The sequence below is a fragment of the Capricornis sumatraensis genome, chromosome 15 (assembly GCF_032405125.1).
Source record: "Capricornis sumatraensis isolate serow.1 chromosome 15, serow.2, whole genome shotgun sequence".
Classification (NCBI taxonomy): Eukaryota; Metazoa; Chordata; class Mammalia; order Artiodactyla; family Bovidae; genus Capricornis; species Capricornis sumatraensis.
The window spans coordinates 67,631,540-67,647,062 of NC_091083.1; the positions used below are offsets into that span (position 1 = coordinate 67,631,540).

A 15,523-nucleotide genomic window follows, 5' to 3' on the forward strand; every position below is an offset into this window, starting at 1 on the left:
CGGAGCCTCTAGCCCGCCGCTGCCCACTGCCCCGCCGCGGCTGACAGCGTCGGGACAGCCTTCACAGAGGCCCAGCGACCGGCCAAGAGGGGTCAGGCCCGTACTGCGGCGGCCTGGAAAGGCCTCTTCCCCGGCCCCCCGCCAGCTCCCGCCCGGTCCACCCCGCCCCGCCCCTCCGGGCCGGCTTCATACCTGCACGGCCCGGGCCAGGCCCCGGCCGGTCAGCTGGCCCTGCCGCAGCTGCAGCAGAATGTTACCCGGCCGCGGCCGGCCGCCCCATCCGCCCCAAGCCGCCACCGTTGCCGCCGCCCGTCGCCCTCGGCCGGCCCCAGACCCAGCAGCCGCCGGCGCCGCCGCCATGTCTCCTCGTCCTACAAACAGGAAGCAAGCGGCCCCGGGGCCGCGGAGATTTCTACGGGGCGGCAGAGGGGTCGCCGCAGCGCCCCCAGTGGGCCGACGGCGGAGGCGCAGGCCGCGTGGCAGGGCTGTGCGTGCCGCGGGGGCTGCTGGGAAATGTAGTCTTGCTCCCAAGCGGGCAGATGAGAGAGAGGCGTTTCTTGCGCCACTTGTCTTTCTGGCCCCTCGGTCCAGCATTTCACTGAGGTCCCTCCAGGTCGAAGACAAGTCCCTGCGTGCGCAGTCTCCCATTTCTTGCCAATTTGGGGAGGTTAGAGTCAAATGACTAGGAAAAGATCTTGGGTTCCAGACCAGGAATCAGGCCGCCTGGTCTGATTCCCACCTGCTTCTGTCTGCTGAGACTCGCCACGGACCTCCCCGAGCCTCATTTTCCCGAGTTCATTCAATCGGTAGTTACTGGGAGCCTATTCAGCCAATACATAGTTCCTTGGAGCCAGCTCTGCGCCCAGCACCGAGCGGTCCCTGGAAAAGCAGTGGTGAGCAGAGAAGATAACTAGGTCCCTGTTTTGGAATGCGAGTTACAGGGGAAGACAGCACATCCCTACTCAGACGCACAGTAGGGTAAGTTGTGTAACTTGGTAGGTTGCTGTGAAGTTAAATGAAATAAGGGAAGGGAAAATGGTTGGTAAATTGTGACATCATATTCACTGTCAGAGGAAACCTGACCTGATTTCTCCCCACCAGTATGTTCTTACTCTACTCTGAGCCCAAATAATCATGCTTTGGGCAAACTTCTGTGGTAGGATCGTGGCGTCTCCTTGTCTTTTTTCGTTCTGGGAGGGGGTCTTGTATTAATAACATAAATGAAAGAGGAATGCTGGGTGTGGTGCAATAAGGAATGGTGGAGATTGTAACTCATAACTTATTGCCCAAACCAGAACCTTTTTGAGAATGAAAGAGTGCTATTAATTACAACAGGACAGTAGGCATATAAAGAGGCTGTTTCTGGTAACCTGGGATTGTGGTCATCATTCTCATTCCCATCTGCAGAGAGTGGGCTCTACTCGCCTCCAGCAGGTTGTTGCTAAATTGTCTGGTTTTTTCCAGAAAGGCCAAAAGTCTGAATTTTTATGTGAAATTACCCAATTTTGAAAACCCCGTGGGCCAAATAAAACCCTATTTGTGACCCCTGAAACAAGGAGGTCAAGATCAGATTCAGGTATGCATGGAAATTTAACATGTGGTAAGGGAGACATTTCAAATCAATGGGGAAAGAAAAAAAAAAAGTTAGGTGTTGAACTTTATACCAAAAGCTAAAATGAATCTCAGACATACTAAAAGCTGTATGTAACAAAATCAAAGTACAGTTTTAAAGCTGGATTGTGCTAATGGTTATACAACCATAAGTTGGCTACAAATCATTAGACTCAAAGTGGGTGAGTTTTATTGTATGTAAAATATACCTCATAAACTTATGAAATGTAAATTATATATGTTAAAAATCAAAGTATAAAAACAGTAGAAGTGAATCTAAGGGACTACTTTTATGATTTGGGGGTATGAAAGTTCTTCTCAATCATACAGCCCAGAAGTCATGAAGAGGAAAAGATTGACAAGTTTGACCGTAACAATATTAAAGCCTTCTGTATAAGACACTGTAGTGTTAGTCGCTCATTCGTGTCCAACTCTTTTCGACCCTTTGGACTATAGCCTGCCAGGCTCCTCTGTCCATGGGATTCTCCAGGCAAACATACTGGAGTGGGTTGCCATTTCCTTCTCCAGGGGATCTTCCCACCCTGGGGATTGAACTCAGGTCTCCCGCATTGCAGGCAGATTCTTTACTGTCTGAGCCACCAGGGAAGCCCCATAAGACAGCAGGCTGCTGCTGCTAAGTTGCTTCAGTCGTGTCCAACTCTGTGCGACCCCATAGATGGCAGCCCACCAGGCTCCGCCATCCCTGGGATTCTCCAAGCAAGAATGCTGGAGTGGGTTGCCGTTTCCTTCTCCAGTGCATGAAAGTGACAGGTGAAAGTGAAGTCACTAGGTCGTGTCCAACTCTTCGCGACCCCATGGACTACAGCCTACCAGGCTCCTCCGTCCATGGGATTCTCCAGGCAAGAGTACTGGAGAGGGTTGCCATTGCCTTCTCCGTAAGACAGCATAAACAACCATAAAAGGCAAGGAATATTCTGGGAAACAGTCAGTATCCAGAATGTGTGAGGAACTTACAGTGTGCTCTCAGCCAAAACTTCTCATCCCCAGGAATTTTCTTAATGGCTTGCTTTCTCATGTACTCCAGGTTTCTATTCAAGGAGAGACCTTCCCTACCATCCATATAAAAACAGCCCTCGCACTCCTTACTTACGCTCTCCATCTTATTACCTGCTTTGTTTGACCTAACATGGTTTTTCACTTTCTGCATCCCTCCCCCTGCCTAGAGGATAATCCGGATCTTTGCTCATTGCTGCATTTATATCCCCAGCACATAGAACTTGACACATAGTAGGTGATCAAATATGTTTATTGGCTCAGTAAATTAATGAACAGATGCGTTTTTCAGTTCCGTTTTGTCGCTCAGTCATGTCCAACTCTTTGCGATCCCATGAACCGCAGCACACCAGGCCTCAGGCCTCCCTGTCCATCACAAACTCCCAGAGTCCGCCCAAACCCATGTCCATTGAGTCGGTGATGCCATCCAACCATCTTATCCTCTGTCATTCCCTTCTCCTCCTGCCTTCAACCTTTCCCAGCATCAGGGTCCTTTCCAATGAGTCAGCTCTTCACATCAGGTGGCCAAAGTATTGGAGCTTCCGCTTCAACATTAGTCCTTCCAGTGAAAACCCAGGACTGATCTCCTTTAGGATGAACTGGTTGGGTCTCCTTGCAGTCCAAGGGACTCTCAAGAGTCTTCTCCAACATCACAGTTCAAAAGCATCAATTCTTCAGCACTCAGCTTTCTTTATAGTCCAACTCTCACATCCATACATGACCACAGGAAAAACCATAGCCTTAACTAGATGGACCTTTGTTGGCAAAGTAATGTCTCTGTTTTTCAGTATGCTATCTAGGTTGGTCATAACTTTCCTTCCAAACAGTAAGTGTCTTTTAATTTCATGGCTGCAATCACCATCTGCAGTGATTTTGGAGCCCAGAAAAATAAAGTCAGCCACTTTTCCCACTGTTTCCCCATCTATTTCCCATGAAGTGATGGGACCGGATGCCATGATCTTCGTTTTCTGAATGTTGAGCTTTAAGCCAACTTTTTCACTCTCCTCTTTCAATTTTATCAAGAGGCTTTTTAGTTCCTCTTCACTTTCTGCCATAAGGGTGGTGTCATCTGCATATCTGAGGTTATTGATATTTCTCCCAGCAATCTTGATTCCAGCTTGTGCTTCCTCTTGCCCAGCTTTTCTCATGATGTACTCTGCATATAAGTTAAATAAGCAGGGTGACAATATACAGCCTTGACACACTCCTTTTCCTATTTGGAACCAGTCTGTTGTTCCATGCCCAGTTCTAACTGTTGCTTTCTGACTTATTGGCTCAGTAAATTAATGAACAGATGCATTAACACCTACAAAAATCAAGGAAAACCAAACAACCCAATAGGTATGGTGGACTAGACTGTCTCATCTTTGTCACAACTGGGAGACAGGATCCTGACAGATCTTACAGTTCAAATGGCCCTTCAGGTTTCCCTTGGCACTCATCATGCTGAAGTCAAGTCTTCCCATCTCAGCTGTGACCCAACCACAAATGTCACTATCCGTTCCTAAATTTGTACGTTCCTCAGCCCAGCCTGGCCCAGGCATTCCCCAAATCTGTCTATTCACTGAGTCAAAAATGATCACTTCAAGTTCAGTCCCAAGGTCACTACCAACTAGGAAATAAGGAGATAGGTTTTCAGAAAGTGAAAGTGAAGTCACTCAGTCGTGTCCAACTCATTGAGAACCCCATGAACTGTAGCCTACCAGGCTCCTTAGTCCATGGAAATTTTCCAGGGAAGAGTACTGGAGTGTGCTGTTATTTCCTCCTCCAGGGGAATCTTCCCACCCCAGGGATTGAATCCCCAGGTTTCCAGAAGCCTCTGGGTAAAGGCACTCCCACTTCATCTCTTTTCTGCCGGCCTTTTCCATAGAAACCAGATGAGTGTCTTTCACCACCAGAGGGCGTAGGACCCCTCCCAAAAGAGCCCAGCTGATGTCAATTGGGATCACGGTTAGAAAAACTGAAGCTTCTTAATAGGCTAATTTCCACACCCCACATTAATCCCAAATGGTTTAACCAAACATACTGATACTACTCAGAGACTATCACTTCTTGTAAATGAGTTACTCAACTGGGCAGATGGATTTTCTGGGGCAATTTTTAAAATTTTTCAACATAGAAAAGTCATTTTAATCAAAGCAACTGGCACAGTTATATTCAGACCATAGAAACAGCTGTTCATATATCGTCCTTTGCTGTTATTTCCAACGATTATATTTTACACATTACATTTCTAATGTACAACTTTTCAAGGATTTGTTTCAAAAATGTTTGTTGGGTACGGTTTCACTTGCCAGGCGCTCGGGATACAGTGCTAAATAAAAGAAACAAAATCTCTGCCCTCATGGAGCTTATATGCTTATGTAAGACCCACCCTTTTCTTTTTCGGCGGGGAGGGGGTGGCAATTTACCATTGGCCAAGCAGTTTATTTGCAATGTTTTATTTTCCCTCCAGTTTTTTGGGGGAAATTTTCAAATCTTCAGAAAAGTTGAAAGAATAATACTATGAATACTCAGATATTCTTGCTTAAACTCATCAATTGTTTACATTATTTTATCTTTATTTTTCTCTATCTGCATATATATATACATACATATACACATCAAATTTGTTCCCAAACCATTTGAAAGTAAATTACAGATATCATGATACTATACCTCAATACTTTAGCATATTATTTCCCAAGAATATGGACCTGCTTCTAATAACTATGACACCATCACATCACCATCACATTAAAGAAATTTAATGTTATATAATATCACCTTCCATTCAATTGTCTGCAATTGCCCCCAAGATGTCCTATAGGGTCTTCCGCCCACCCCACCCCCCCAACAGGATTCAATCAAGGATCATGCCTTGTTTTTGAATATCATATCTCTTTAGTGTCTTTTAATGTCTAAGAGTCCTCTGATCTATTCTGTCTTCATGATCACTGACAGTTTTTAAGGGTCTGGGCCAATTTTGCTGAATGCCCTACTATCTGGATTTCTTGATTAGATTAGGGTTCAGATTTTCTAGCAAGAATACTATATAGTTGAGGGTATCTTTCCCACTGGTTCACATCAGGATGAAATAATATAAATTTATCCCATTATTAATGATGCCAAGGTTGATCTCTTGGCCTAAGTGGTATTTGCCAAGTGTCTTATTGGAAAGGTACATTTTTTCCTTTTGTAATTAATAAGTAATATGTGGCCTCAAGACTGAAGCTATCTTGTTCCCCCCACCAACTTCTTGTTTTAATTGCTAAGTCATGTCTGACTCTTTTGAGACCCCGTGGATTGTAGCCTGCCAGGCTCCTCTGTCTATGGGATTTCCCAGGCAAGAATACTGGAGTGGGTTGCCATTTTATTCCCCAGGGGATCTTTGCAACCTAGAGATCGAACCTACATCTCCTGCATTGGCAGGTGGATTCTTTACCACTGAGCCACCTGGGAAGCCCAACCTTTTCCCTAGAATGATAGTAATTAACCTTTCCTCTGTTGTCAAAGGGGCTTCCCTTGTGGCTCACCTGGTAAAGAATCTGCCTGCAATGCGGGAGACCTGGGTTCCATCCCTGCCTGGGTTGGGAAGATAAGGAAATGGCAACCCACTCCATTATTCTTGCTTGGAGAGTTCCATGGACAGGGGAGCCTGGTGGGCTGCAGTCCATGGGGGTTGCAAAGAGTCAGACACAACTGAGCAAGTAACACACACATACACACACACCCCTGATTCCCATCATTCTTCCAAAGAGTCTGACACAACTGAGTAACACACTCCACCCTGATTCCCACCATTCTTCCACATCCCCTTCATGTTCCAGGCAGACTCGGATCCTTAGAGACCTCCTGGGTGAGAAGAGCCAACTCCTGCAAATCTCACATTTTCTTTAAGACTAAGTTCCTACTCTTTGCAGAACTCTGGAAGCATTTCTGGTCAGACTCTCACAACCTAACCCTTGCTCACCAACATTTTTAGTTTTGTTCTATACTTAGTTCTCGTGGTTTCTTTCAACTTCCTGGTAGACTGCATCTGACAGAAGGATAAAGTAACAAGATTACTTCCCCTCCTCCTAACATACATATAGTTCAAAAGACATTCAAAACCTTATTTCCTGCAATTGTATAATTATCCCTTTTTGAAACTCCTTTTTGGAAAGAATCAAAAAAAAAAAAAAAAGAGGTCTCTTTTGAAAAGAAAGAAAAAAATCTAAGTAAAAGCCACTGCCTCTGAGTCTTTCCCGTAATTCTTGGGAACTTCTTGACAGGCAACAAATTTGACTTCTCTGGTGAATTCGAGTCTCAAAAACAGGCCAAAATCCTTGAGTGAAACGATGAATAGTGGATGATTAATACCATTTTTTTTATTCTTAAAAAAATTCTTTTCAATTTGGAATAATTTTAGATTTACTAAAGAGTTGCAAGAATAATACTAACAGTTCCCTTACACCCATATCTCATCTTTCTCCAATATTTACATCTTACATAACCATCCTTTTTCTGTTTGTTTTTAAAGCTTCAGTACAAGGAGAAGAAGTCCCAGATTGACTGTTGTGCTGCAATCCTAGAAAGCAATCAATCAAATTATAAGAACCCCTAAGAAGAAAACAGAATAGATTCCCACCAGGAATTAGTGTCAAAAATTGAGATTCTTCAGCATTCAGAAACTCGTAAGAGGATATAATTACCATTTTATGCCTAGACATTTGAAAATTTAGATGGAATAAAATTTCTAGGAAAAAAGTCTATACCTAAATGGACACAAGAAGTAATAGAAAATTGGAATAATCCCATAACTATTAAAGAAATTGAATCTATAATTTAAACCCCCCCCCCATACACACATACATACACACACACACACAAATTCAGTCCCAAATGACTATGAAATCTACCAACCTTTTCAGGAAGAAATAATACCAGTCATATATAATTTCTTCCAAAAGCCAGATAAAGAAGTAATATTCCCCGACTGTTATTGTGAAGCCAGCATAACATTAATACCAACAATAAGAGATAAGGGGCAATGAAAAGCTCTAATTTTATTTCATTTAATTTGAGCTGCTTTCATTAAGGTTTCATCGATTTCTTACAACAATGATGGGGACATCAAATACCCTGGTTCTGAAACGTGAGCTTACATAAGAATCACCTGGCCAAGTTGAGCATACAAAGTTGCTTCAGTTGTGTCCACTTCTTTGTGACCCTATAGACTGTAGCCCGCCAGGCTCTTCTGTCCATGGGATTCTCCAGGCAAGAATACTGGAGTGGGTTGCCGTTTCTTCCTCCAAAGGATCTTCCCAAATCAGGGATCAAACTCGCATCTCTTCAGTTCAGTTCAGTTCAGTTCAGTTGCTCAGTCGTGTCCAACTCTTTGCGACTCCATGAATCGCAGCACGCCAGGCCTCCCTGTTCATCACCATCTCCTGGAGTTCACTCACACTCATGTCCATCGAGTCCATGATGCCATCCAGCCATCTCATCCTCGGTCGTCCCTTTCTCCTACTGCCCCCAATCCTTCCCAGCATCAGAGTCTTTTCCAATGAGTCAACTCTTCTCATGAGGTGGCCAAAGTACTGGAGTTTCACCTTTAGCATCATTCCCTCCAAAGAAATCCCAGGGTTGATCTCCTTCAGAATGGACTGGTTGGATCTCCTTGCAGTCCAAGGGACTCTCAAGAGTCTTCTCCAACATCACAGTTCAAAAGCATAAATTCTTTGGCGCTCAGCCTTCTTCACAGTCCAACTCTCACATCCATACATGACCACAGGAAAAACCATAGCCTTTACTAGTTGGACCTTAGTCAGCAAAGTAATGTCTCTGCTTTTGAATATGCTATCTAGGTTGGTCATAACTTTTCTTCCAAGGAGTAACCGTCTTTTAATTTCATGGCTGCAGTCACCATCTGCGGTGATTTTGGACCCCAAAAAAATAAAGTCTGACACTGTTTCCACTGTTTCCCCATCTATTTCCCAAGTAAGATGGTAGGTGTTGCAAGAGGGCATCAGAGGGCAGACACACTGAAATCATACTCACAGAAAACTAGTCAATCTAATCACACTAGGACCTCAGCCTTGTCTAACTCAATGAAACCAAGCCATGCCTGTGGGGCAACCCAAGACGGGCGGGTCATGGTGGAGAGGTCTGACAGAACCTGGTCCACTGGAGAAGGGAATGGTAAGCCACTTCAGTATTCTTGCCTTGAGAACCCCATGAACAGCATGAAAAGGCAAAATGATAGGATACCAAAAGAGGAACTCCCCAGGTCATTAGGTGCCCAATATGCTACTGGAGATCAGTGGAGAAGTAACTCCAGAAAGAATGAAGGGATGGAGCCAAAACAAAAACAATACCCAGTTGTGCATGTGACTGGTGATAGAAGCAAGATCTGATGCTGTAAAAAGCAATATTGCATAGGAACCTGGAATGTCAGGTCCATGAATCAAGGCAAATTGGAAGTGGTCAAACAAGAGATGGCAAGGGTGAACGTCGACATTCTAGGAATCAGCGAACTAAAATGGACTGGAATGGGTGAATTTAACTCAGATGACCATTATATCTACTACTGCAGGCAGGAATCCCTCAGAAGAAATGGAGTAGCCATATGGTCAACAAGAGTCCAAAATGCAGTACTTGGATGCAATCTCAAAAACGACAGAATGATCTCTGTTCGTCTCCAAGGCAAACTATTCAATATCACAGTTATCCAAGTCTATGCTCCAACCAGTAATGCTGAAGAAGCTGAAGTTGAACGGTTTTATGAAGACCTACAAGACCTTTTAGAACTAACACCCAAAAAAGATGTCCTTTTCATTGTAGGGGACTGGAATGCAAAAGTAGGAAGTCAAGAAACACCTGGAGTAACAGGCAGATTTGGCCTTGGAATGCGGAATGAAGCAGGGCAAAGACTAATAGGGTTTTGCCAAGAAAACGCACTGGTCATAGCAAACACCCTCTTCCAACAACATAAGAGAAGACTCTACACATGGACATCACCAGATGGTCAACACCGAAATCAGATTGATTATATTCTTTGCAGCCAAAGATGGAGAAGCTGTATATAGTCAACAAAAACAAGACCAGGAGCTGACTGTGGCTCAGATCATGAACTCCTTATTACCAAATTCAGACTAAAATAGAAGAAAGTAGGAAAACCGCTAGACCATTCAGGTATGACCGAAATCGCGTCTCTTACCTCTCCTGTATTGGTAGGCAGGTTCTTTACCACTAGCACCACCTGGGAATCAGCTGGAAGGCTTGTTAAAACACATACTGCTGGCCCTCCCTTTTCTGAATCAGAAGTTCTGGGGTGGAGCCCATGGGTTTACGTTTGTAACAAGTTCTCTGGTGATGCTGCTGCTTCTGCACCAGGGGCCACACTTGAAAACCATGGAACCAGTGGCATGTATTAGGTTGGTACAGAAGTAATTGTAGTTTCGGACCATGAATTTTAAATCATTATAACGAGGATCAGCTTCAGTGGCTGCTGTCAGTTGGTCGTTCTCAATTTCCAACGATTGGCCACTATGCGCCTCAGCTTTAAGGCTCTTGTCTCCTTTGCAAAACTTCTTGAACCACCATTGCACTGTACACTTGTTAGCAGTTTCTGGGCCGAATCCATTGTTGATGTAGCTAGTTGTCTCCACTGCTTTATGACCCATTTTGAACTCGAATAAAAAAGGTTGCTCAAATTTGCTTTTTGTCTTAACATCGTTTCTATAGTCCAAAATAAATATAACATAAACAGCAAGTAATGTCATTAGCAAAAAAACAGAAAGTGAGAAATGCAATTAAAATGATGTATAACATAACCACATTTAAGAATGTATTCTAATACCAAACAGCAAAGTTCAACAGTGCAAAACCGCAATTACTTTTGCACCAACCTAATATATTGAAATTTTGCTTGCCATTGCAGTAATATCATTTGAAATGCTTGGATAGGCTTGAAATGTTGGACTGGGTTTCCTAAGAACTTTCTAATTTAATTCACTAAGAATGTTAAAAAATATATCAGTCAAATAGGCCAACATTGTTATTCCAAAAAAACAACTTTGAAAAGATTTTCCAAATGAGATTATTTTTTGGCTAGAAAAATAGGAATTTTATTCCTGTATTCTTGTAATGTACTTCAGACTTTCCCTTAAGACTACCAACTAACTCTGATATGATAAAATAAGTGGTAGGTCACCTCTAATCCCTGAAGAATTTTTTTCCAAAAATTGGCTATTCTGTTGACTTCCTTTAATAAAATGAACAACTTCCACTGTTTCTGCCAAACATACACATGAATTTCAGCAAAATTTGTTTTCCAAAGATTTACAACCTGTAAGACTATGCCAAATAACATCGTTTTCAGATGCTGCTAACATTTTAAAAGTGCCTTTGTCATATTTTAATTTTTCCAGACTAATTTATATTGACCAAAATTGCACTTGTCAATTTTGTAAACATTTTTAATCCAGTTTTGTGTGAGGAGAATAACTAAATACATAACAAGACCCTCCTTAAAATGGCCTTACCACTCATCTCAGGCATAAACTAAGCATTATACAATACCCAACTTGTCTTTCTCAAGTTAGATCACAAAATCAATACCATAATTAACACTACTTTCAAAATTCTGCAAAGATTCAAGGAGAAATCATATTATTGCTAAGATGTATGTTTATTGATTTACCATAAAAACAGTACACAACAAAAAATATACCAGAAGACTAAAAACCTTTAGCACAGGGAAGGAAACCATCAACAAAACAAAAAGGCTACCTACTGAGTGGGAGAAGGTATTTGCAAATTTCATATCCAATAAGAGGTTAATATCCAAAAGAGACAAAGAATTCATACAACTTAACATCAAAAACAAAACAAAACCTAAGTAACCCAATTTAAAAATGGGCAGAGGATCCAAATAGGTGTTTTTCATACAGATGGCCAACAGGCACATGAAAAGATGCTCAACATCACTGACCAACAGGGAAACGCACATCAAAACCACAATGAGATATCACCTCTCACCTGTCAGACGGCTATTATCAAAAAGACAACAGATAACAAACGTAGGTGAGGATGTGGAGAAAAGAGAACCCTTTTGCACTACTGGTGGAAATGTGAACTGATGCAGCCACTGTGGAAAACAGTATAGAGACTCCTCAAAAAAGTTAAAAATAGAACTACTATACAATTCAGTGGTTTCACTCCTGGGTATTTATCCAAAGAAAATAAAAACACTAATTAAAAAAGATATGCACTCCTGTGGTCACTGTAGCATTATTTACAACAGCCAAGATATGGAAGCAACCTAAGTGCCTATCAATAGCTGAATGGATAGAGTATGTGGTATAAATATATATTACCCAGCCACAAAAAAGAATGAAATATTGCCATTTGTGACAACTTGGATGAACCTAGAAGGTATTATGCTAAGTGAAGTAAGTCAGAGAAAGAAAAATGCTCTGTGATTTTACTTATATGTGGAATCTAAAAACCGAAACAAAGCAACATAACAAAACAGAAACAGTGAGATACAGAGAACAACCAGGTGGTTGCAGAGGGGAAGGGAGTCAGGGGTCAGGGAGGAAAGAGATGAAAGCAATTAAGAGTTCCAGAATTCAAGTTACAAAAGAAATGAGTCAAGGGTATGAAATGTCCAGTGTGGGGAATACAGTCAATAATTATGGGGACTTCCCTAGCAGTCCAGTGGTTAAGACCTTGTGCTTCAAATACAGGAGACGTGGGTTCAATCCCTGGTCCAGGAACTAAGAGCCTGCATGCCGTGCAGCAAGGCCAAAATAAGTTTTTTAATAAAATAAATAATTATGTAATGTTTTTTACAGGGACAGACTGTAACTAGACTTATTGAGGTGATCATTTTGCAATGTCTAAAAATATCGAATTACTATGCTGTGTAACAGGAACTAACACAGTGTACACAGGTCAGTTGTACTTCAAAAAGAAACTCAGAAAAAGAGATCAGATTTATGGTACTAGAGGCAGGGGGAGGGGGCTGGGAATTGGATGAATGTAGTCAAGAGGTATAAACTTTCAGTTATAAGGTAAATAGATACTAGGGATGTAATATACAACATAATAAATATAATTAACACTACCATATATATGAAAGTTAAGAAAATAAATCATAAGGGTTCTCATCATGAGGAAATTTTTTTTCTATTTCTTTAATTTTGTATCTATATGAGATGATGGATGTTCACTAAACTTATTGTGAAAATCATTTCATAATGTTATGTAAATCAAATCATTATACAGTGCCGTGTGTCAACTTATATCTCAATAAAACTGGAAGAAAAACAAAAGCAAAATATATATATGCCAGAAGAACAGTTTCTTATTTTTTCAGGAGCTTTGTGAGCAGTTTTCCCTTTTGGCACCGAATATACAATCCAATACAATGATAATAAGGATTTCTCATTGATAGCTACATTATGGCTCAGAAAAATCTGTCCCATCACATTATATATACTTTTTTTTGAAAATATTCAAAAAAAAATTCAAAAAAAAAAAAAAAGAAAATATTCAAGGGACTGATTCAGCATGTCATGTTTCCAAGTATCTTTTTAATACTACTACTACTCCTAAGTCGCTTCAGTCATGTCCGACTCTATGCGACCCCATAGACGGCAGCCCACCAGGCTCCCCCGTCCCTGGGATTCTCCAGGCAAGAACACTGGAGTGGGTTGCCATTTCCTTCTCCAATGCATCTTTTTAATATTGCTGGCTTATTGATGCTTTCATTGGCAAGAGTATCATTACAAATAATGCGTTAGTATATGTCACTTTTGGTTTTGTACATTTGATAAAGTCATATTTTTAAAATACTATCTTACTAAACTTACCCTTTTTTTTGGCTGTCCTGGGTCTTCCCTGATGTGTGGGCTTTTCTCTAGCTGCAGAGAGTGGGGGCTACTCTCTAGATGTGGTGCAAGGGCTTCTTATTGCAGTGGCTTCTCTTGTGGAGCACCGGCTCCAGGGCATGCGGGCTCCAGTGGTTGTGGCGCAAGGGCTCCGCAGTTGCAGCTTCCGGAGGCTTCAGTTGTGGCACACAGGTTTAGCTGCTCCAAGGCATGTGGGATCTTCTCAGACCAGGGATCCAACCCGCGTCTCCTGCGCTGGCAAGTGGATTGTTTACCACTGAGCCACCAAGGAAGTCCCTACTCTTTCTTCTTAATGAGGCACAAATAAAGCCATTGTCTGCTAACTAATGTTAAGTACTTTCCCCAATATCACTATTCATTCCTCCTATATTTTCACGTTCTCATTCTCAATTTTTGTAGCATGAAAACAGTCCATTTAAGGACAGTTTGAACTATTTCAGTAAAAATGCTACATTTTTCACATGTTCGAGATATTCCTTATTATGAACCATCTGAAAAAACCACACTGCAAATTCCTAACCAAAACTCAGTTGAAAGTTATGGCAATGTTGCCAAAAATGAAACATTCTCCCACACTTTCATTCATAACTAACTTCAAATTAGTTTGTGGTAACTTGCTATAGCAGCCCAAACAGACTAAGACGCCATGTCCTAGTGGGCATGAAGTGGAATCTCATTGTGGCTTCGATTTGCATTTCCTTAACGACTAATGATGTTAAATATCTTTTCATGTGCTTGTTGGCCATCTGTTTACTTCTTTGGAGAAATGTCTGTCTCCTTTGCCCATTTTTTCATTGCACTGTTTTTACTGTTGAGTTGTAAAAGTTCTTTATATATTCCAGATATGAAACCCTCACCAGCTATTTGATTTGCAAATATTTTCTCCCATTCTGTAGGCTGTCTTTTCATTTTAGTTATAGTATCCTTTGAAGCACAGAGTTTTTAATTTTTAGAAAATCCAATTTATCTGTTTTTGTTTGTTTAGATGTGCTTTAAGGTGTCTTCTAAGAAGCCACTGCCTAATCCAAGGTCACAAAAATTTATGTTTTCCCCAAAGAATTTTATAGTTTTAGTTCCTATTTAGGTCTTTGATTCACAGAGTTAGTTTTTTATATGGTATTAAATATGGTACAAAATCTTTTTTATGCAAGTAGATATCCAGTTGTGCCAGCATAATTTGTTAAAAATGTCCCCCACTGGATTGCCTTGGCACCTTTTTCAAAAATCAGTTGACCATGAAGGTTTATTCCTGCATTCTCAGTTCTATTCCATTAATTTATATGTCTACCCTTATGCCAGCACCACACTTTCTATTGTACCTTTGTAGTAAGTTTTAAAATCATGAGTGAATCCTCCACCTTTGTTCTTTTTTAAGATTGTATTGACTATTTCGGGTCCCTTGACTTTCTATATAACTTTTAAGATCAGCTTGTCCAATTCTCTAAAAAAGGCAACTGAGTTTTGATAGAGATTCCATTGAATCTGTAGACTAATTTTGGTACAAATGCCATCTTAACAATATTATGTCTTTTAACCCATGAAAATGGAAATATTTTCCCATTTACTTAGGTCTTTAAACTTTTAACAATGTTTTGTAGTTTTCAGTGTACAAATCTTCTTGTATTTCTGTTAAATTTACTCCCAAATAATTTTCTTTTATGCTGTTATAAGTGGAAATGTTTAATTTCATTTCTATATTTTAATTGCAAATATACAGAAGTAAATCGATTTTTGTATATTGATCTTATATCCTGCAACCTTGTTAATCTAATGTTTTTCTCTTATTTGGGAGAAGTATAAAAAGAACAGTTAACTTTAGACTTTAAATTAAAAACAGGTACCAGTCGGAATGGTCTCTAGATATAACAGTTAGGCACCTGAGAGGAAACATACAGCTCACTCAAATTAGAAAGATGAGAGGAGGGTTTAGTAAAAAGACTATTTACAAAGGTATATGGGCAGAGAGAGAACCTCAAGGGATATCGTAATCTGGGGCTAGTACTAGCATAGCCATTACC

The 15,523-nt window shown here is 41.1% G+C and overlaps 1 protein-coding gene across 1 annotated transcript in view; it reads right to left on the reverse strand.

Moving 5' to 3' along the window:
- Positions 1-360, reverse strand: part of TRPC4AP (transient receptor potential cation channel subfamily C member 4 associated protein) — a 71,480-nt gene extending 71,120 nt beyond the window's left edge. The window contains exon 1 of the mRNA XM_068986918.1: positions 193-360. Within this exon, the coding sequence (XP_068843019.1) occupies positions 193-360 (168 nt within the window). The remainder of the gene's footprint in view (positions 1-192) is intronic.
- Positions 361-15,523: the final 15,163 nt, after the last annotated feature.